At 42.4% G+C, this 23,058-nt stretch overlaps 2 protein-coding genes and 1 long non-coding RNA gene across 3 annotated transcripts in view; 1 reads left to right on the forward strand and 2 right to left on the reverse strand.

Annotated features, from left to right (window-relative positions):
• LOC142964701 (vesicular integral-membrane protein VIP36-like) overlaps positions 1-23,058 on the forward strand; it is a 265,045-nt gene that overhangs the window by 31,863 nt on the left and 210,124 nt on the right. The window lies entirely within an intron of this gene.
• On the reverse strand, positions 669-5,219 carry LOC142964702 (uncharacterized). The gene is made up of 3 exons (XR_012957553.1): positions 5,050-5,219; positions 4,546-4,719; positions 669-3,000 (listed from the first exon to the last, which is right to left on the reverse strand). It is a non-coding gene; the product is annotated as an uncharacterized LOC142964702 (long non-coding RNA).
• LOC142964713 (uncharacterized) overlaps positions 8,238-23,058 on the reverse strand; it is a 37,278-nt gene continuing 22,457 nt past the window's right edge. Inside the window, exons 13-17 of the mRNA XM_076105202.1 lie at positions 19,578-19,729; positions 15,942-16,115; positions 12,306-12,479; positions 8,668-8,841; positions 8,238-8,244 (exon numbers count right to left, since the gene is read on the reverse strand). Of these exons, the coding sequence (XP_075961317.1) occupies positions 8,238-8,244; positions 8,668-8,841; positions 12,306-12,479; positions 15,942-16,115; positions 19,578-19,729 (681 nt within the window). The remainder of the gene's footprint in view (positions 8,245-8,667; positions 8,842-12,305; positions 12,480-15,941; positions 16,116-19,577; positions 19,730-23,058) is intronic.

A 23,058-nucleotide genomic window follows, 5' to 3' on the forward strand; every position in this document is an offset into this window, starting at 1 on the left:
AGTTTTATTTAGGAACGCCTTCAGCTCACTATGAGCATCTGTTGCAGTCTGGCCTATTCTCTGGCTTTACTAACTTTACTTACAGAACACCCTCGGGTCAAGGTGGGTTCGTAGTCAGACCTGCATTCTTACGTACAACTTAAAGGCTTCCTTCCTAAAACACTAGCTGCTGTTGTATCACTTATTACAGACTAAGAAGTCGGCCTCCCAGACATCCCCGATATCAACGGCTTGTGTGCGCAACAGGTGATGGAGGACTGGAAGTAGTCCAGGATGGACCTGTTTAAAAGGCCACCACAGGAGGAGGAACCCTGTGGGGTTGGGATCCTCCCTCGGTTATGAAGGTCAGCTTCAGGACTCTGACCCTAACACCCTCAAATCAGGTACCAATCTGACCCCTACTGTTTCACCAAAGACACAACAGTTATGTCTAAGTCCTGTAATCACATGAACACCAAGCATGATAAACCAGCAGAGCATCAAAACTATCTGAGCCAACCAAGTTAGTAAATCACATCAGACTGAAGAACAGCATTTAAGCTCAGCTTGTAGCAGGTCTGTTGTTCATATTCATATCCAATCATGCACTGCTGTCAGCCTCTCAGGAGAAGAGCTCTCTGACCTCATGGAGACTACGCAGACACCCTCAGAGACCAGCAACACTGGGCTTTGGTTGGAATGTACAAAATACAAACTAGTTTTATTTGGTTTATACAATAAAAAGAAGATTAAAAGTTACAAAAAAGGATAATATGAAAAGCAAATAAAAGAAAAGACAAAATTCAAAAGTTCAAATCACCAAATAATCCTCGTCAAAAAGACTCCAAACTAGGAGCACCTGAATAAACCCCAAAAAGCTCTGATTGTTTGTAGTCTCCTCCTATTTCTACTTTTTTACTCGGAGCATCGTTAACCTCCTGGTCCATATATGGTCGACTACTAAACATTAGTAAATCACTGGATGAAGCTGTTTACATAGTCTTGCAGTTCATGACAGACTTCTTTAGGTTAGCTCTTATTTCTAAGGTTGCTGTCTGGTCTTCCTGGTGGAACATCAGTCAGGGTGTCTCCTAAACAGTTAGCATGGTTACAGCATCTGACCTTACATCCTGTTTCCTTTGCTGACTGACAAAGATCAGAGCAAAGTATGTCAAACCAAGATTATCTCATTAAATCATCTCAAACAATGATGCTTCACAGAGCATGTCGGATATCACATCGATAAATGACTGAAAGTCACTTAAACATTATCATCATTAAATGACCACTCAGTAATAATAGAAATCAAAGAAGTAAAATCATGAGAGATTCATTGATAGGAGAGAAATCAATAGTAACTCACTGAGTAGAATAAAACTTAAATGCATCAAGACTTTATGAGTCTGAAATAGAACTAAAGAAAACAAGCCAAGTCTGTTTCACAGCGCCGGGGTTACAACTGAAAGAATAAGACTCAAATATTGTCATTCATGTCATCAGAATACATCTGCAGCACATGAATGTAACAGAATACACACATGTAGTAGATGTTGTGCTCTACATGAGACAGTGATGTTATGAATCTGTTCATTTCATCATTCACACAGTCTGTGATTTATTGCCAGCTGTTCTTTCTGCATTCAGCAGTTTGAACTGTGTTACTTTTATGACTTAACTTCTTCTTATTGGTTCAATATTTCCTAACGATCCACGTACTGAGCTCTGATTGGTCAGTAGGCGGTGCTTTTATACGAGTTGATAGGTGGGCGGGGCTACACCAACATTACAGAGTCAAGTCTCCTGCTGCTCAGAATAAAACCTCTTTTTGTGAGTAGGAGTTCTTTAACCCTGTGACTCTGTGAACACAGCTGATGTCACCTGTCACTGATCAAACCTAATTACCATAATATTGGAGATTATATTTTAATATTTCTGAGTGAGCAGGATCGTGGTGAAGAAGCACAATTTAGTTTGAAAGTGAGTTTTTTAAATAGGCTGTGTATAGTAGTGAACATATTTTAACAGCATTTTAGTGACAGTTTTTAACTTTACTACGTACTTAAAATAGCTGAAAGCACCGTGCACATCATTACTACTGGTGGTGCCCCTGTTGAGCGTTTTCACAATAGTTTTACAAATGTGTTTGAACATTATCATGAAACAAATCCTGCAAGTGTTGTGATGATGGGATTTATAGTCTGATTTATGTTATGATATCACCATTTCTGGATTTGTAGCGCCCCCTGGTGGCTGATTTAAAAAGAACGTTCAGAGTTAGTTTCAGTGACTCTTGTGGACAATTTCCGCAAGTTTTGTGGAGAATGGCCAAAGGGTTGTTGACTTAAGTCTGGTTATGTGCTGAGCCACGCCCCTTTTCGTGTTCTATGGTCAATATCTTGAAAACTAAATAAGTTATCCACAAAATTTTGGTCAGCTTTGACAATGTTTTAGCAATAATGATCCTCAGAACATTTGGTAGTAAACAGAGGTAAGGTTTAGGAGGAGATAGCAAACATCTGTATACGGTCTGAAAGGCTGTTTTGTAGAGCAGACTGAGCTGAACGTGGGTGTCAAATATCCAGTCAATGACTTCTGGTGTGAGGGGCGTGGCTTTTCAAAAATCGCATTTTGTGACGTTAATTACAGCGCCACCATGTGGCCGATCAGAGTTCTATGTCTTGAGAAGCACATGAACATCATTTCCAGTTATTGTTCCAAGTTTCATTTTTCTACCTCATTCCAGCTCACGGGAGTTTGAGCTGAAGCAGCAGACAACAAATATGAACCCTAACAAATATAATCAGTAGAATTTCAAAAGGTCCTCGGGCCCTAAATAAGAATAAATTTGTTGTTATATGAGGCCCAATGTCTGTATATGTGAGAGGGTGTCAGACTTTAGTCTTTAAAAGTCTTCTGGTGTTTGGTACACTAAATAAAATCCAGGTGGAGGTGGTGGAGCAGTCTCCAGTCTCCAGATGCTCTCTGGATCATCAGGACTCAGATGACAGAGATCACTTCCAACTGATGAGAGAAGAAGAAGACAAGAGAAGAGATGAATCAGTGTTTACAGAGACTCCCTTCATCAGCCGTCAGTCAGTGACGCAGCTCATCCAGTAGAAAGAGCAGCTTCCTCTCAGCCCTCATGTTAACCTACACTGAGCTCCAGGCTCACACACCTGCAGACACTTTGGTGTTCCACTGAAATAAAGTGCTGAGAGTCCTGAACGCATCATGACTGCAGAACCAGAGAGGTGTTCACTGCTCACTGTAAAGATGGATTTAACCCTGTTATGCTGCGTTCACAACAAACGCCAAGCGGATTTTTCACGCGACGCGATTACATACAAAGTAAATTCAAAGTCGCTGATAGACGTAAATTTGAGACAATGAGGCGAAAGACGCGATGCAAATTTAAATATTTCCAATGGAGTAAGAGACACACGTGAGGCTGTGTCGTTAAAGCCTTTCAGCGTTGAGATTCTCCTCCTTCATCACTGACGTCCTGACGCTGTTGAATCAGAAATGGAGGATAAACATATTGAATCCGTCTGTGTTCACCCAGAGCTCTACGATACCTCATACAGAGACCAAACTATGTGTATGAATGTATGAGTATGAACCACAGACTGTCTATGGTACAAACAATAACCACGCTGACCTATTTACGCCTAGATGATGGAGCAGCTACAATGTTAGCATAGCCTAGCATCTATTGATCCAAGCTCCATTCAGAAAACAACCATTTTAACAGTTGTTTGCTTGTCATCTTGTGAACAGACCTGACAAAGCATGAAGTCAGACTTTTTACAAATCAACATCATTATATAGTTATTTCAGCATCCTTTGAATGTTTGTTGAACTTAAATCACAGCTGAATCTGTTTATTTTGGGTTCATACAGCTGTAGTAAACCAGCCGACGAGTGTCTGGATAGATACAGTGAATACAGCCTCCAGATGATGTTATGAACCAGACATGATGGAGTTTGGTTTCAGATATCTGGGACTTCCTCAACTTGTACAAAGCAGCACTAGTGGTTATTTCAGCCATGACTGATGATTGGCTACATGTAACGCTGGTTCTATGAAGTGAGAGCAGTGATGTGCAGGCTTCAGTCAGACTGATCTCAGAGCTGTGACAAAGATGAACTGATCAATAGTTTGATAGTGTGATGAATGAGGACCACTGTCTCTAAACATCTGATGATGCCGTCAGCTGTTAACAAGCTTCACTTCCTGTAGACGTGAACAACAACACATCGACTCAAACACACAATCACAACAAGCTTCTGACTCATCTGATTGGCTGACTGCTCTCTCTCTCTCTCTCTCTCTCTCTCTCTCTCTCTCTCTCTCTCTCTCTCTCTCTCTCTCTCTCTCTCTCTCTCTCTCTCTCTCTCTCTCTCTCTCTCTCTCTCTCTCTCTCCTCTCTCTCTCTCTCTCTCTCTCTCTCTCTCTCTCTCTCTCTCTCTCTCTCTCTCTCTCTCGTCCAATCCTGAAGCCTGTGGATCTGTGTTTGGTACAATGCTGCTGAAACCAGCATGGACTGACTCCAACCCTCTACTGACCTCAGAGTCTCCAGTCTACAATGTGCACTCTTCTTAAGATCAGACAGCAGCTTCACGTCTGAATCCTTCAGGTTGTTTCCACTCAGATCCAGTTCTCTCAGATGGGAGGGGTTTGACTTCAGAGCTGAGACCAGAGAAGAACAGCCTTCCTCTGTGATCTCACACCATGACAGACTGCAAACACACAAAACAACACACAGAGTTTCTTATATCGATACACAATGAATAATTATTTTCATCATAAACATGAGTGGCTTTCATTTTGGTTTCATCTTCTTTTGTACAAAACAATGTAAAAGAAAAGCTAAATGTTTTGAGAAAAGTTTGTATCAGAAATGTTTTTTAAAAATATTACTTTAATAGTTAATAGTAAAACGAGGCAGCTGATGTGAAGTGGAACATATTACCAGAAAATGTATCACTTTATGGATCTATACGTAGATAAATCAAATAGTTATTGATGAAACATGAAGGTGCTGCACTAGCAGCAGACAGTGAACCCACCTCAGAGTCTCCAGTCTACAATCTGGACTCTCCAGAAAACCTCTCAGCAGCTTCACTCCTGAATCCTTCAGGTTGTTTCCTCTCAGATCCAGTTTTCTCAGATGGGAGGGGTTTGACTTCAGAGCTGAGCCCAGAGAAGAACAGCCTTCCTCTGTGATGTCACACTGTGACAGACTGCAAACACACAAAACAACACACAGAGTTTCTTATATCGATACACAATGAATAATTATTTTCATCATAAACATGAGTGGCTTTCATTTTGGTTTCATCTTCTTTTGTAAATAGACATTTTGTGAAAATCCTGTCACTGTAAAGACATTTAAAATCATTGATCAGTATTGATCCAGATTCTTCAGAGCGGATCAGAAAATAAATTATTATTATTATTAATAAAATATATTGAAAAATACCAAATGATCTGAAATCTTTTCCTAAACATTATTTAAAAAAAGGTTTGGTTCTTTAAGTGTGATTCAATTAAACGTTCTTTTAATGATGAACATTGAGTCTATCAAGTATAGTATACATAGTAGGGTTGTCACGATACCAAAATTATGACTTCGATACGATATCTGCCATAAGTATCATGATACCAGATACTTACGATACGATACCAGAATTCGATACAATACCACAAATACGATACGATACTGGTATATTTATCTATAATAGTAATAAATAAAACATCTGTACGGTTCCCTTTTTTACCAGCTTGTTCCTGCCCAGCGTTTTGAACACTTAACAAATGACATTCATATTAATGTTTAACCTCTTCGCCTCTCTCTTTTGAGCCTCTCTCATAATTCCGCTGGCTTTCAAACACAGCTGAAGGGAACTCTGTCTCTGTGTTGCTGCTGACTCTGCTGGCATCTGTCTGACTGTCTGTGGGAGTGGGTGGATAAACAATGCTAAATGTACTTGCATAGTGAGTTTGATATTTTCACTTCATATTTTATCTTAATTCATGGAATAATTATTTTTCCTTAACTAAAAATAAAAAGAATTAGCTCAAGATCCACCCTCAGGCTCCACCAGCATGTAGCCATTTTGCATCAATTGTGTTTCATATAGTACACTTTTGTGTGCATTGTGACCTCATGATCATATAGGCTTGTCGTCAAACTAGGCTAAGGCTACTCGTGTTAGGCTGTATATGGGTGAGCTTGGGGGTGTTCATGTTTATAATCACATTTGCTTAGAAAGGTTCGGGGTGTCTGTCTGAAAGGTGCTTTGCCATGTTAGACGTGTTGCCTCCCTTGGTCTGTGTGGCTTTGAAACACGTTTTGCAGACGGGTCTCTGTATGTCAGTGGGCTTTCCTTCACTGTCTGCAATGTAGCCAAAGCACTTCCAGATTTCACTTCTGGCATCTTTTTTTCCAACAAGCCGAGGACGGTCGGCAAAAGCTCCTGCACTTGAGGCCATGTTTCCCCAGCGATCGCTGCTGTGAGTGATGCTGCCTGTTGCTGTGTGAGCGCTGGGCAGCCCCGCCCCCTTGCAGTCAATGCGTGCAGGCAGCATGACAGGGAGCGGAGCAGTGAGTGCGCTCTGATCGCGCGCTATTTTAATGAAGTATCGATACTAAAAATATGCAAAATCGTATCGTTTTTAACGTACGGGTACCGCGGTACCTTTTTAGTATCGATACACCGTGCAACATTAATACATAGTATATTTATCACGTGTAGTGTAGTATATTCAAGTAACTTGTGTCTCTTTGTTGTCTTTTTTTGTCTCTGTTGTCTCTTTTGTGTCTCTTTGTAGTCATATTGTGTCTTTTAGTGTCTCTTTGTAGTTGTGGTAGTGGGCGTGGTCTGTGCTCAGCTGCAGGGGAGAGATCTGTGGGAGTGGTTCAGGGGAACAGTGCCAGGGTTAATTGGCACAGCTGTAACCGGTTGCTAATCATCCCTCATTCCTTGGGTACATCTCAAGTCTCTTAATTGCATCCCCGTTTCCCTCACTTGCGTCCTTTCCTTGCGTCTTAGTCCCTCCCACCAGGGATGCATGGAGGAAACCATGCAAGGAGAGAGGAACGAGGAAATATGTTTTAACAGACATGAGACGTCCTTTCCTCAGTTGCGTCACGTGAAGCGACGTCTGTTTCTGATGACGGAGGATCAGCTGATCACAGCTGGATCAGCTGTCAGTCGGCTTTAACAGCTGGAGAGACTTTAGATAAGTTTGTGTCTGTTCACATGATCACTGTACTTAATAGTAACTAATAATACTAATAACTAATAAAGACACACAGTAATCACCACTGTAGAGGTGTTTCTCTCTGTAGTCTGTTAAACTGTGTCCTGTGTTCTGTTTATAAGCACAGGATCCATTTCTACCGGCGGAATGCGATATCGTCTTATTTATGAATTATTTGCGTCTGTACGTTTTGAAATTGTGAATGTGGCGTCATTATTAAATAACCCAGAATATGATTATTGTTTCTCTTAAATGATAAAACTCATCAAACACTCAGGAATGATGTAAAAAGTGTTTAGTCTCTCAGCTCTCTCTGACTTTAATTGTTTCCATAATAAAAGTTTTTGAGGGAAACATCAGATCATGAAAACACAAATCTTTCTAATAAATGAAGAAAGTTGTTTGTGGTCGTTTTGTTGTTCAGACTACAATGAACATTTATTTAAACCAGACGGTGAATCAGAAACCTAATCAAATATAAACTAGAGTTTATTCTGTGATCCGTCTTCACTCTGGTGTTAAACTCCAGTCAGTCAGTCCGATCGGCTGCAGCGTCCAATCACATAACTGATGAACAATGAGGGGGCGTGTCGGCCGTTAAAAGACTTCCTGGAAGTCTGTTCTCGTGGTTCCTCGCTCATGGCTCCTCCGAGGTCCCTCCTCCCTCCTCCATCCTCGCTCCTCAGAGCTACATTAGAGCTTTTGGACGGCCGTCAATATGGCGGCGTAGAAACAACTTCCGGTTCAAGCGAGGATCGAGGAGCGAGGAAACGACAATTAAGAGACTTGAGAAGTACCCCTTGTCAGCAGTAGCAGGCTGGAGCTCTGGTGGCCGGTGAGACAAAGAGGAAGAGGAACACCAGCCCACGAGAGTCAGACTGATTGATGCACACTGGCCTGTGTGCGCTCTGAGGAGCCGGGCGGCAGGAGAGAGCACACGGCAGTGTGAAGTTTTGTTTAAGTTTGTAAATAAAATACTTTTGAGTAAACCTTAACTGCTGAAGACGGTGTGGTGTGTTGAGGACCCGCGAGTAACACGGAGTCGGCTACACTGGCACCTGAACCACTCCCACAGATCTCTCCCCTGCAGCCGAGCACAGACCACGCCCACTACCACAGTAGTCTTTTTGTCTCTTTGAGTGACATTTTGTAGGTAAAGGTCAGGGGGGCCCCTGACACTTTGGGCCCCTGGGCCTGTGCCCGGTAGGCCTGTTCAGTAATCCATCCAACAGCAGGATGAAGCCGGACAAGTTGTACATTTGATGATTGTAGAGGATGACATGCAGACAACGAGGCAGCTGATGTGAAGTGGAACATATTACCAGAAAATGTATCACTTTATGGATCTATACGTAGATAAATCAAATAGAGTTATTGATGAAACATGAAGGTGCTGCACTAGCAGCAGACAGTGAACCCACCTCAGAGTCTCCAGTCTACAATGTGGACTCTCCAGAAAACCTCTCAGCAGCTTCACTCCTGAATCCTTCAGGTTGTTTTCACTCAGATCCAGTTCTCTCAGATGGGAGGGGTTTGACTTCAGAGCTGAGCCCAGAGAAGAACAGCCTTCCTCTGTGATGTCACACTTTGACAGACTGCAAACACACAAAACAACACACAGAGTTTCTTATATCGATACACAATTAATCATTATTTTCATCATAAACATGAGTGGCTTTCATTTTGGTTTCATCTTCTTTTGTAAACAGACATTTTGTGAAAATCCTGTCACTGTAAAGACATTTAAAATCATTGATCAGTATTGATCCAGATTCTTCAGAGCGGATCAGAAAATAAATTATTATTATTATTAATAAAATATATTGAAAAATACCAAATGATCTGAAATCTTTTCCTAAACATTATTTAAAAAAAGGTTTGGTTCTTTAAGTGTGATTCAATGAAACGTTCTTTTAATGATGAACATTGAGTCTATCAAGTATAGTATACATAGTAGGGTTGTCACGATACCAAAATTATGACTTCGATACGATACCTGCCATAAGTATCATGATACCAGATACTTACGATACGATACCAGAATTCGATACAATACCACAAATACGATACGATACTGGTATATTTATCGATAATAGTAATAAATAAAACATCTGTACGGTTCCCTTTTTTACCAGCTTGTTCCTGCCCAGCGTTTTGAACACTTAACAAATGGCATTCATATTAATGTTTAACCTCTTCGCCTCTCTCTTTTGAGCCTCTCTCATAATTCCGCTGGCTTTCAAACACAGCTGAAGGGAACTCTGTCTCTGTGTTGCTGCTGACTCTGCTGGCATCTGTCTGACTGTCTGTGGGAGTGGGTGGATAAACAATGCTAAATGTACTTGCATAGTGAGTTTGATATTTTCACTTCATATTTTATCTTAATTTATGGAATAATTATTTTTCCTTAACTAACAATAAAAAGAATTAGCTCAAGATCCACCCTCAGGCTCCACATGTAGCCATTTTGCATCAATTGTGTTTCATATAGTACACTTTTGTGTGCATTGTGACCTCATGATCATATAGGCTTGTCGTCAAACTAGGCTAAGGCTACTCGTGTTAGGCTGTATATGGGTGAGCTTGGGGGTGTTCATGTTTATAATCACATTTGCTTTGAAAGGTTCGGGGTGTCTGTCTGAAAGGTGCTTTGCCATGTTAGACGTGTTGCCTCCCTTGGTCTGTGTGGCTTTGAAACACGTTTTGCAGACGGGTCTCTGTATGTCAGTGGGCTTTCCTTCACTGTCTGCAATGTAGCCAAAGCACTTCCAGATTTCACTTCTGGCATCTTTTTTTCCAACAAGCCGAGGACGGTCGGCAAAAGCTCCTGCACTTGAGGCCATGTTTCCCCAGTGATCGCTGCTGTGAGTGATGCTGCCTGTTGCTGTGTGAGCGCTGGGCAGCCCCGCCCCCTTGCAGTCAATGCGTGCAGGCAGCATGACAGGGAGCGGAGCAGTGAGTGCGCTCTGATCGCGCGCTATTTTAATGAAGTATCGATACTAAAAATATGCAAAATCGTATCGTTTTTAACGTACGGGTACCGCGGTACCTTTTTAGTATCGATACACCGTGCAACATTGATACATAGTATATTTATCACGTGTAGTGTAGTATATTCAAGTAACTTTTGTCTCTTTGTAGTCTTTTTTTGTCTCTGTCGTCTCTTTTGTGTCTCTTTGTAGTCATTTTGTGTCTTTTAGTGTCTCTTTGTAGTCATTTTGTGTCTCTCTGTAGTTGTGGTAGTGGGCGTGGTCTGTGCTCAGCTGTAGGGGAGAGATCTGTGGGAGTGGTTCAGGGGAACAGTGCCAGGGTTAATTGGCGCAGCTGTAACCGGTTGCTAATCATCCCTCATTCCTTGGGTACATCTCAAGTCTCTTAATTGCATCCCCGTTTCCCTCACTTGCGTCCTTTCCTTGCGTCTTAGTCCCTCCCACCAGGGATGCATGGAGGAAACCATGCAAGGAGAGAGGAACGAGGAAATATGTTTTAACAGACATGAGACGTCCTTTCCTCAGTTGCGTCACGTGAAGCGACGTCTGTTTCTGATGACGGAGGATCAGCTGATCACAGCTGGATCAGCTGTCAGTCGGCTTTAACAGCTGGAGAGACTTTTGATAAGTTTGTGTCTGTTCACATGATCACTGTACTTAATAGTAACTAATAATACTAATAACTCATAAAGACACACAGTAATCACCACTGTAGAGGTGTTTCTCTCTGTAGTCTGTTAAACTGTGTCCTGTGTTCTGTTTATAAGCACAGGATCCATTTCTACCGGCGGAATGCGATATCGTCTTATTTATGAATTATTTGCGTCTGTACGTTTTGAAATTGTGAGTGTGGCGTCATTATTAAATAACCCAGAATATGATTATTGTTTCTCTTAAATGATAAAACTCATCAAACACTCAGGAATGATGTAAAAAGTGTTTAGTCTCTCAGCTCTCTCTGACTTTAATTGTTTCCATAATAAAACTTTTTGAGGGAAATATCAGATCATGAAAACACAAATCTTTCTAATAAATGAAGAAAGTTGTTTGTGGTCGTTTTGTTGTTCAGACTACAATGAACATTTATTTAAACCAGACGGTGAATCAGAAACCTAATCAAATATAAACTTGAGTTTATTCTGTGATCCGTCTTCACTCTGGTGTTAAACTCCAGTCAGTCAGTCCGATCGGCTGCAGCGTCCAATCACATAACTGATGAACAATGAGGGGGCGTGTCGGCCGTTGAAAGACTTCCTGGAAGTCTGTTCTCGTGGTTCCTCGCTCATGGCTCCTCCGAGGTCCCTCCTCCATCCTCCATCCTCGCTCCTCAGAGCTACATTAGAGCTTTGGGACGGCCGTCAATATGGCGGCAAAGAAACAACTTCCGGTTCAAGCGAGGATCGAGGAGCAAGGAAACGACAATTAAGAGACTTGAGAAGTACCCCTTGTCAGCAGTAGCAGGCTGGAGCTCTGGTGGCCGGTGAGACAAAGAGGAAGAGGAACACCAGCCCACGAGAGTCAGACTGATTGATGCACACTGGCCTGTGTGCGCTCTGAGGAGCCGGGCGGCAGGAGAGAGCACACGGCAGTGTGAAGTTTTGTTTAAGTTTGAAAATAAAATACTTTTGAGTAAACCTTAACTGCTGAAGACGGTGTGGTGTGTTGAGGACCCGCGAGTAACACGGAGTCGGCTACACTGGCACCTGAACCACTCCCACAGATCTCTCCCCTGCAGCCGAGCACAGACCACGCCCACTACCACAGTAGTCTTTTTGTGTCTCTTTGAGTGACATTTTGTTGGTAAAGTGTCAGGGGGCCCCCTGACACTTTGGGCCCCTGGGCCTGTGCCCGGTAGGCCTGTTCAGTAATCCATCCAACAGCAGGATGAAGCCAGACAAGTTGTACATTTGATGATTGTAGAGGATGACATGCAGACAACGAGGCAGCTGATGTGAAGTGGAACATATTACCAGAAAATGTATCACTTTATGGATCTATACGTAGATAAATCAAATAGAGTTATTGATGAAACATGAAGGTGCTGCACTAGCAGCAGACAGTGAACCCACCTCAGAGTCTCCAGTCTACAATGTGGACTCTCCAGAAAACCTCTCAGCAGCTTCACTCCTGAATCCTTCAGGTCGTTGTAGCTCAGATCCAGTTCTCTCAGATGGGAGGGGTTTGACTTCAGAGCTGAGTCCAGAGAAGAACAGCCTTCCTTTGTGATCTTACAGTATGACAGACTGCAAACACACAAAACAACACACAGAGTTTCTTATATCGATACACAATGAATCATTATTTTCATCATAAACATGAGTGGCTTTCATTTTGGTTTCATCTTCTTTTGTAAACAGACATTTTGTGAAAATCCTGTCACTGTAAAGACATTTAAAATCATTGATCAGTATTGATCCAGATTCTTCAGAGCGGATCAGAAAATAAATTATTATTATTATTAATAAAATATATTGAAAAATACAAAATGCTGTGGAATGTTTTCCTAAAAATTATTTAAAAAAAAGGTTTGGTTCTTTAAGTGTGATTCAATTAAACGTTCTTTTAATGATGAACATTGAGTCTATCAAGTATAGTATACATAGTAGGGTTGTCACGATACCAAAATTATGACTTCGATACGATACCTGCCATAAGTATCATGATACCAGATACTTACGATACGATACCAGAATTCGATACAATACCACAAATACGATACGATACTGGTATATGTATCTATAATAGTAATACATAAAACATCTGTACGGTTCCCTTTTTTACCAGCTTGTTCCTGCCCAGCGTTTTGAACACTTAACAAATGGCATTCATATTAATGTTTAACCTCTTCGCCTCTCTCTTTTGAGCCTCTCTCATAATTCCGCTGGCTTTCAAACACAGCTGAAGGGAACTCTGTCTCTGTGTTGCTGCTGACTCTGCTGGCATCTGTCTGACTGTCTGTGGGAGTGGGTGGATAAACAATGCTAAATGTACTTGCATAGTGAGTTTGATATTTTCACATCATATTTTATCTTAATTCAGGGAATAATTATTTTTCCTGAACTAAAAATAAAAAGAATTAGCTCAAGATCCACCCTCAGGCTCCACCAGCATGTAGCCATTTTGCATCAATTGTGTTTCATATAGTACACTTTTGTGTGCATTGTGACCTCATGATCATATAGGCTTGTCGTCAAACTAGGCTAAGGCTACTCGTGTTAGGCTGTATATGGGTGAGCTTGGGGGTGTTCATGTTTATAATCACATTTGCTTTGAAAGGTTCGGGGTGTCTGTCTGAAAGGTGCTTTGCCATGTTAGACGTGTTGCCTCCCTTGGTCTGTGTGGCTTTGAAACACGTTTTGCAGACGGGTCTCTGTATGTCAGTGGGCTTTCCTTCACTGTCTGCAATGTAGCCAAAGCACTTCCAGATTTCACTTCTGGCATCTTTTTTTCCAACAAGCCGAGGACGGTCGGCAAAAGCTCCTGCACTTGAGGCCATGTTTCCCCAGCGATCGCTGCTGTGAGTGATGCTGCCTGTTGCTGTGTGAGCGCTGGGCAGCCCCGCCCCCTTGCAGTCAATGCGTGCAGGCAGCATGACAGGGAGCGGAGCAGTGAGTGCGCTCTGATCGCGCGCTATTTTAATGAAGTATCGATACTAAAAATATGCAAAATCGTATCGTTTTTAACGTACGGGTACCGCGGTACCTTTTTAGTATCGATACACCGTGCAACATTAACACATAGTATATTTATCACGTGTAGTGTAGTATATTCAAGTAACTTTTGTCTCTTTGTAGTCTTTTTTTGTCTCTGTAGTCTCTTTTGTCTCTTTGTAGTCATTTTGTGTCTTTAGTGTCTCTTTGTAGTCATTTTGTGTCTCTTTGTAGTTGAGGTAGTGGGCGTGGTCTGTGCTCAGCTGTAGGGGAGAGATCTGTGGGAGTGGTTCAGGGGAACAGTGCCAGGGTTAATTGGCACAGCTGTAACCGGTTGCTAATCATCCCTCATTCCTTGGGTACATCTCAAGTCTCTTAATTGCATCCCCGTTTCCCTCACTTGCGTCCTTTCCTTGCGTCTTAGTCCCTCCCACCAGGGATGCATGGAGGAAACCATGCAAGGAGAGAGGAACGAGGAAATATGTTTTAACAGACATGAGACGTCCTTTCCTCAGTTGCGTCACGTGAAGCGACGTCTGTTTCCGATGACGGAGGATCAGCTGATCACAGCTGGATCAGCTGTCAGTCGGCTTTAACAGCTGGAGAGACTTTTGATAAGTTTGTGTCTGTTCACATGATCACTGTACTTAATAACAGTAACTAATAATACTAATAACTAATAAAGACACAGTAATCACCACTGTAGAGGTGTTTCTCTCTGTAGTCTGTTAAACTGTGTCCTGTGTTCTGTTCATAAGCACAGGATCCATTTCTACCGGCGGAATGCGATATCGTCTTATTTATGAATTATTTGCGTCTACGTTTTGAAATTGTGAATGTGGCGTCATTATTAAATAACCCAGAATATGATTATTGTTTCTCTTAAATGATAAAACTCATCAAACACTCAGGAATGATGTAAAAAGTGTTTAGTCTCTCAGCTCTCTCTGACTTTAATTGTTTCCATAATAAAAGTTATTGAGGGAAATATCAGATCATGAAAACACAAATCTTTCTAATAAATGAAGAAAGTTGCTTGTGGTCGTTTTGTTGTTCAGACTACAATGAACATTTATTTAAACCAGACGGTGAATCAGAAACATAATCAAATATAAACTAGAGTTTATTCTGTGATCCGTCTTCACTCTGGTGTTAAACTCCAGTCAGTCAGTCCGATCGGCTGCAGCGTCCAATCACATAACTGATGAACAATGAGGGGGCGTGTCGGCCGTTGAAAGACTTCCTGGAAGTCTGTTCTCGTGGTTCCTTGCTCATGGCTCCTCCGAGGTCCCTCCTCCATCCTCCATCCTCGCTCCTCAGAGCTACATTAGAGCTTTGGGACGGCCGTCAATATGGCGGCGCAGAAACAACTTCCGGTTCAAGCGAGGATCGAGGAGCGAGGAAACGACAATTAAGAGACTTGAGAAGTACCCCTTGTCAGCAGTAGCAGGCTGGAGCTCTGGTGGCCGGTGAGACAAAGAGGAAGAGGAACACCAGCCCACGAGAGTCAGACTGATTGATGCACACTGGCCTGTGTGCGCTCTGAGGAGCCGGGCGGCAGGAGAGAGCACACGGCAGTGTGAAGTTTTGTTTAAGTTTGTAAATAAAATACTTTTGAGTAAACCTTAACTGCTGAAGACGGTGTGGTGTGTTGAGGACCCGCGAGTAACACGGAGTCGGCTACACTGGCACCTGAACCACTCCCACAGATCTCTCCCCTGCAGCCGAGCACAGACCACGCCCACTACCACAGTAGTCTTTGTGTCTGTTTGAGTGACATTTTGTAGGTAAAGATCAGGGGGGCCCCTGACACTTTGGGCCCCTGGGCCTGTGTCCGGTAGACCTGTTCAGTAATCCATCCAACAGCAGGATGAAGCCAGACAAGTTGTACATTTGATGATTGTAGAGGATGACATGCAGACAACGAGGCAGCTGATGTGAAGTGGAACATATTACCAGAAAATGTATCACTTTATGGATCTATACGTAGATAAATCAAATAGAGTTATTGATGAAACATGAAGGTGCTGCACTAGCAGCAGACAGTGAACCCACCTCAGAGTCTCCAGTCTACAATGTGGACTCTCCAGAAAACCTCTCAGCAGCTTCACTCCTGGATCCTTCAGGTTGTTGAAGCTCAGATCCAGTTCTCTCAGATGGGAGGGGTTTGACTTCAGAGCTGAGACCAGAGAAGAACAGCCTTCCTCTGTGATCTCACAGTGTGACAGACTGCAAACACACAAAACAACACACAGAGTTTCTTATATCGATACACAATGAATCATTATTTTCATCATAAACATGAGTGGCTTTCATTTTGGTTTCATCTTCTTTTGTAAACAGACATTTTGTGAAAATCCTGTCACTGTAAAGACATTTAAAATCATTGATCAGTATTGATCCAGATTCTTCAGAGAGGATCAGAAAATAAAATATTATTATTAATAAAATATATTGAAAAATACCAAATGCTCTGAAATCTTTTCCTAAAAATTATTTAAAAAAAAGGTTTGGTTCTTTAAGTGTGATTCAATTAAACGTTCTTTTAATGATGAACATTGAGTCTATCAAGTATAGTATACATAGTAGGGTTGTCACGATACCAAAATTATGACTTCGATACGATACCTGCCATAAGTATCATGATACCAGATACTTACGATACGATACCAGAATTCGATACAATACCACAAATACGATACGATACTGGTATATTTATCTATAATAGTAATAAATAAAACATCTGTACGGTTCCCTTTTTTACCAGCTTGTTCCTGCCCAGCGTTTTGAACACTTAACAAATGGCATTCATATTAATGTTTAACCTCTTCGCCTCTCTCTTTTGAGCCTCTCTCATAATTCCGCTGGCTTTCAAACACAGCTGAAGGGAACTCTGTCTCTGTGTTGCTGCTGACTCTGCTGGCATCTGTCTGACTGTCTGTGGGAGTGGGTGGATAAACAATGATAAATGTACTTGCATAGTGAGTTTGATATTTTCACTTCATATTTTATCTTAATTCATGAAATAATTATTTTTCCTTAACTAAAAATAAAAAGAATTAGCTCAAGATCCACCCTCAGGCTCCACCAGCATGTAGCCATTTTGCATCAATTGTGTTTCATATCGTACACTTTTGTGTGCATTGTGACCTCATGATCATAGAGGCTTGTCGTCAAACTAGGCTAAGGCTACTCGTGTTAGGCTGTATATGGGTGAGCTTGGGGGTGTTCATGTTTATAATCACATTTGCTTTGAAAGGTTCGGGGTGTCTGTCTGAAAGGTGCTTTGCCATGTTAGAAGTGTTGCCTCCCTTGGTCTGTGTGGCTTTGAAACACGTTTTGCAGACGGGTCTCTGTATGTCAGTGGGCTTTCCTTCACTGTCTGCAATGTAGCCAAAGCACTTCCAGATTTCACTTCTGGCATCTTTTTTTCCAACAAGCCGAGGACGGTCGGCAAAAGCTCCTGCACTTGAGGCCATGTTTCCCCAGCGATCGCTGCTGTGAGTGATGCTGCCTGTTGCTGTGTGAGCGCTGGGCAGCCCCGCCCCCTTGCAGTCAATGCGTGCAGGCAGCATGACAGGGAGCGGAGCAGTGAGTGCGCTCTGATCGCGCGCTATTTTAATGAAGTATCGATACTAAAAATATGCAAAATCGTATCGTTTTTAACGTACGGGTACCGCGGTACCTTTTTAGTATCGATACACCGTGCAACATTAATACATAGTATATTTATCACGTGTAGTGTAGTATATTCAAGTAACTTTTGTCTCTTTGTAGTCTTTTTTTGTCTCTGTAGTCTCTTTTGTCTCTTTGTAGTCATTTTATGTCTTTAGTGTCTCTTTGTAGTCATTTTGTGTCTCTTTGTAGTTGTGGTAGTGGGCGTGGTCTGTGCTCAGCTGTAGAGGAGAGATCTGTGGGAGTGGTTCAGGGGAACAGTGCCAGGGTTAATTGGCACAGCTGTAACCGGTTGCTGATCATCCCTCATTCCTTGGGTACATCTCAAGTCTCTTAATTGCATCCCCGTTTCCCTCACTTGCGTCCTTTCCTTGCGTCTTAGTCCCTCCCACCAGGGATGCATGGAGGAAACCATGCAAGGAGAGAGGAACGAGGAAATATGTTTTAACAGACATGAGACGTCCTTTCCTCAGTTGCGTCACGTGAAGCGACGTCTGTTTCTGATGACGGAGGATCAGCTGATCACAGCTGGATCAGCTGTCAGTCGGCTTTAACAGCTGGAGAGACTTTTGATAAGTTTGTGTCTGTTCACACGATCACTGTACTTAATAGTAACTAATAATACTAATAACTAATAAAGACACACAGTAATCACCACTGTAGAGGTGTTTCTCTCTGTAGTCTGTTAAACTGTGTCCTGTGTTCTGTTTATAAGCACAGGATCCATTTCTACCGGCGGAATGCGATATCGTCTTATTTATGAATTATTTGCGTCTACGTTTTGAAATTGTGACTGTGGCGTCATTATTAAATAACCCAGAATATGATTATTGTTTCTCTTAAATGATAAAACTCATCAAACACTCAGGAATGATGTAAAAAGTGTTTAGTCTCTCAGCTCTCTCTGACTTTAATTGTTTCCATAATAAAAGTTATTGAGGGAAATATCAGATCATGAAAACACAAATCTTTCTAATAAATGAAGAAAGTTGTTTGTGGTCGTTTTGTTGTTCAGACTACAATGAACATTTATTTAAACCAGACGGTGAATCAGAAACATAATCAAATATAAACTCGAGTTTATTCTGTGATCCGTCTTCACTCTGGTGTTAAACTCCAGTCAGTCAGTCCGATCGGCTGCAGCGTCCAATCACATAACTGATGAACAATGAGGGGGCGTGTCGGCCGTTGAAAGACTTCCTGGAAGTCTGTTCTCGTGGTTCCTCGCTCATGGCTCCTCCGAGGTCCCTCCTCCATCCTCCATCCTCGCTCCTCAGAGCTACATTAGAGCTTTTGGACGGCCGTCAATATGGCGGCAAAGAAACAACTTCCGGTTCAAGCGAGGATCGAGGAGCGAGGAAACGACAATTAAGAGACTTGAGAAGTACCCCTTGTCAGCAGTAGCAGGCTGGAGCTCTGGTGGCCGGTGAGACACAAAGAGGAAGAGGAACACCAGCCCACGAGAGTCAGACTGATTGATGCACACTGGCCTGTGTGCGCTCTGAGGAGCCGGGCGGCAGGAGAGAGCACACGGCAGTGTGAAGTTTTGTTTAAGTTTGTAAATAAAATACTTTTGAGTAAACCTTAACTGCTGAAGACGGTGTGGTGTGTTGAGGACCCGCGAGTAACACGGAGTCGGCTACACTGGCGCCTGAACCACTCCCACAGATCTCTCCCCTGCAGCCGAGCACAGACCACGCCCACTACCACAGGAGTCTTTTTGTGTCTCTTTGAGTGACATTTTGTAGGTAAAGATCAGGGGGGCCCCTGACACTTTGGGCCCCTGGGCCTGTGCCCGGTAGACCTGTTCAGTAATCCATCCAACAGCAGGATGAAGCCAGACAAGTTGTACATTTGATGATTGTAGAGGATGACATGCAGACAACGAGGCAGCTGATGTGAAGTGGAACATATTACCAGAAAATGTATCACTTTATGGATCTATACGTAGATAAATCAAATAGAGTTATTGATGAAACATGAAGGTGCTGCACTAGCAGCAGACAGTGAACCCACCTCAGAGTCTCCAGTCTACAATGTGGACTCTCCAGAAAACCACTCAGCAGCTTCACTCCTGAATCCTTCAGGTTGTTTCCTCTCAGATCCAGTTTTCTCAGATGGGAGGGGTTTGACTTCAGAGCTGAGCCCAGAGAAGAACAGCCTTCCTCTGTGATCTCACAGCTGTACAGACTGCAAACACACAAAACAACACACAGAGTTTCTTATATCGATACACAATGAGTAATTATTTTCATCATAAACATGAGTGGCTTTCATTTTGGTTTCATCTTCTTTTGAAAACAGACATTTTGTGAAAATCCTGTCACTGTAAAGACATTTAAAATCATTGATCAGTATTGATCCAGATTCTTCAGAGCGGATCAGAAAATAAAATATTATTATTATTAATAAAATATATTGAAAAATACCAAATGCTCTGAAATTTTTTCATAAAAATGATTTAACAAAAGGTTTGGTTCTTTAAGTGTGATTCAATTAAACGTTCTTTTAATGATGAACATTGAGTCTATCAAGTATAGTATACATAGTAGGGTTGTCACGATACCAAAATTATGACTTCGATACGATACCTGCCATAAGTATCATGATACCAGATACTTACGATACGATACCAGAATTCGATACAATACCACAAATACGATACGATACTGGTATATTTATCTATAATAGTAATAAATAAAACATCTGTACGGTTCCCTTTTTTACCAGCTTGTTCCTGCCCAGCGTTTTGAACACTTAACAAATGGCATTCATATTAATGTTTAACCTCTTCGCCTCTCTCTTTTGAGCCTCTCTCATAATTCCGCTGGCTTTCAAACACAGCTGAAGGGAACTCTGTCTCTGTGTTGCTGCTGACTCTGCTGGCATCTGTCTGACTGTCTGTGGGAGTGGGTGGATAAACAATGCTAAATGTACTTGCATAGTGACTTTGATATTTTCACTTCATATTTTATCTTAATTCATGGAATAATTATTTTTCCTTAACTAAAAATAAAAAGAATTAGCTCAAGATCCACCCTCAGGCTCCACCAGCATGTAGCCATTTTGCATCAATTGTTTCATATAGTACACTTTTGTGTGCATTGTGACCTCATGATCATATAGGCTTGTCGTCAAACTAGGCTAAGGCTACTCGTGTTAGGCTGTATATGGGTGAGCTTGGGGGTGTTCATGTTTATAATCACATTTGCTTTGAAAGGTTCGGGGTGTCTGTCTGAAAGGTGCTTTGCCATGTTAGACGTGTTGCCTCCCTTGGTCTGTGTGGCTTTGAAACACGTTTTGCAGACGGGTCTCTGTATGTCAGTGGGCTTTCCTTCACTGTCTGCAATGTAGCCAAAGCACTTCCAGATTTCACTTCTGGCATCTTTTTTTCCAACAAGCCGAGGACGGTCGGCAAAAGCTCCTGCACTTGAGGCCATGTTTCCCCAGCGATCGCTGCTGTGACTGATGCTGCCTGTTGCTGTGTGAGCGCTGGGCAGCCCCGCCCCCTTGCAGTCAATGCGTGCAGGCAGCATGACAGGGAGCGGAGCAGTGAGTGCGCTCTGATCGCGCGCTATTTTAATGAAGTATCGATACTAAAAATATGCAAAATCGTATCGTTTTTAACGTACGGGTACCGCGGTACCTTTTTAGTATCGATACACCGTGCAACACTAATACATAGTATATTTATCACGTGTAGTGTAGTATATTCAAGTAACTTTTGTCTCTTTGTAGTCTTTTTTTGTCTCTGTAGTCTCTTTTGTGTCTCTTTGTAGTCATATTGTGTCTTTAGTGTCTCTTTGTAGTCATTTTGTGTCTCTTTGTAGTTGTGGTAGTGGGCGTGGTCTGTGCTCAGCTGTAGGGGAGAGATCTGTGGGAGTGGTTCAGGGGAACAGTGCCAGGGTTAATTGGCACAGCTGTAACCGGTTGCTAATCATCCCTCATTCCTTGGGTACATCTCAAGTCTCTTAATTGCATCCCCGTTTCCCTCACTTGCATCCTTTCCTTGCGTCTTAGTCCCTCCCACCAGGGATGCATGGAGGAAACCATGCAAGGAGAGAGGAACGAGGAAATATGTTTTAACAGACATGAGACGTCCTTTCCTCAGTTGCGTCACGTGAAGCGACGTCTGTTTCTGATGACGGAGGATCAGCTGATCACAGCTGGATCAGCTGTCAGTCGGCTTTAACAGCTGGAGAGACTTTTGATAAGTTTGTGTCTGTTCACATGATCACTGTACTTAATAGTAACTAATAATACTAATAACTAATAAAGACACACAGTAATCACCACTGTAGAGGTGTTTCTCTCTGTAGTCTGTTAAACTGTGTCCTGTGTTCTGTTTATAAGCACAGGATCCATTTCTACCGGCGGAATGCGATATCGTCTTATTTATGAATTATTTGCGTCTACGTTTTGAAATTGTGAATGTGGCGTCATTATTAAATAACCCAGAATATGATTATTGTTTCTCTTAAATGATAAAACTCATCAAACACTCAGGAATGATGTAAAAAGTGTTTAGTCTCTCAGCTCTCTCTGACTTTAATTGTTTCCATAATAAAAGTTATTGAGGGAAACATCAGATCATGAAAACACAAATCTTTCTAATAAATGAAGAAAGTTGTTTGTGGTCGTTTTGTTGTTCAGACTACAATGAACATTTATTTAAACCAGACGGTGAATCAGAAACCTAAACAAATATAAACTAGAGTTTATTCTGTGATCCGTCTTCACTCTGGTGTTAAACTCCAGTCAGTCAGTCCGATCGGCTGCAGCGTCCAATCACATAACTGATGAACAATGAGGGGGCGTGTCGGCCGTTAAAAGACTTCCTGGAAGTCTGTTCTCGTGGTTCCTCGCTCATGGCTCCTCCGAGGTCCCTCCTCCATCCTCCATCCTCGCTCCTCAGAGCTACATTAGAGCTTTGGGACGGCCGTCAATATGGCGGCGCAGAAACAACTTCCGGTTCAAGCGAGGATCGAGGAGCGAGGAAACGACAATTCAGAGACTTGAGAAGTACCCCTTGTCAGCAGTAGCAGGCTGGAGCTCTGGTGACCGGTGAGACAAAGAGGAAGAGGAACACCAGCCCACGAGAGTCAGACTGATTGATGCACACTGGCCTGTGTGCGCTCTGAGGAGCCGGGCGGCAGGAGAGAGCACACGGCAGTGTGAAGTTTTGTTTAAGTTTGTAAATAAAATACTTTTGAGTAAACCTTAACTGCTGAAGACGGTGTGGTGTGTTGAGGACCCGCGAGTAACACGGAGTCGGCTACACTGGCACCTGAACCACTCCCACAGATCTCTCCCCTGCAGCCGAGCACAGACCACGCCCACTACCACAGTAGTCTTTGTGTCTGTTTGAGTGACATTTCGTAGGTAAAGATCAGGGGGCCCCTGACACTTTGGGCCCCTGGGCCTGTGCCCGGTAGGCCTGTTCAGTAATCCATCCAACAGCAGGATGAAGCCAGACAAGTTGTACATTTCATGATTG

The sequence above is a fragment of the Anarhichas minor genome, unplaced genomic scaffold (genome assembly GCF_050575085.1).
Source record: "Anarhichas minor isolate MPS153535 unplaced genomic scaffold, ASM5057508v1 ptg000031l, whole genome shotgun sequence".
In the NCBI taxonomy this organism is placed as follows: Eukaryota; Metazoa; Chordata; class Actinopteri; order Perciformes; family Anarhichadidae; genus Anarhichas; species Anarhichas minor.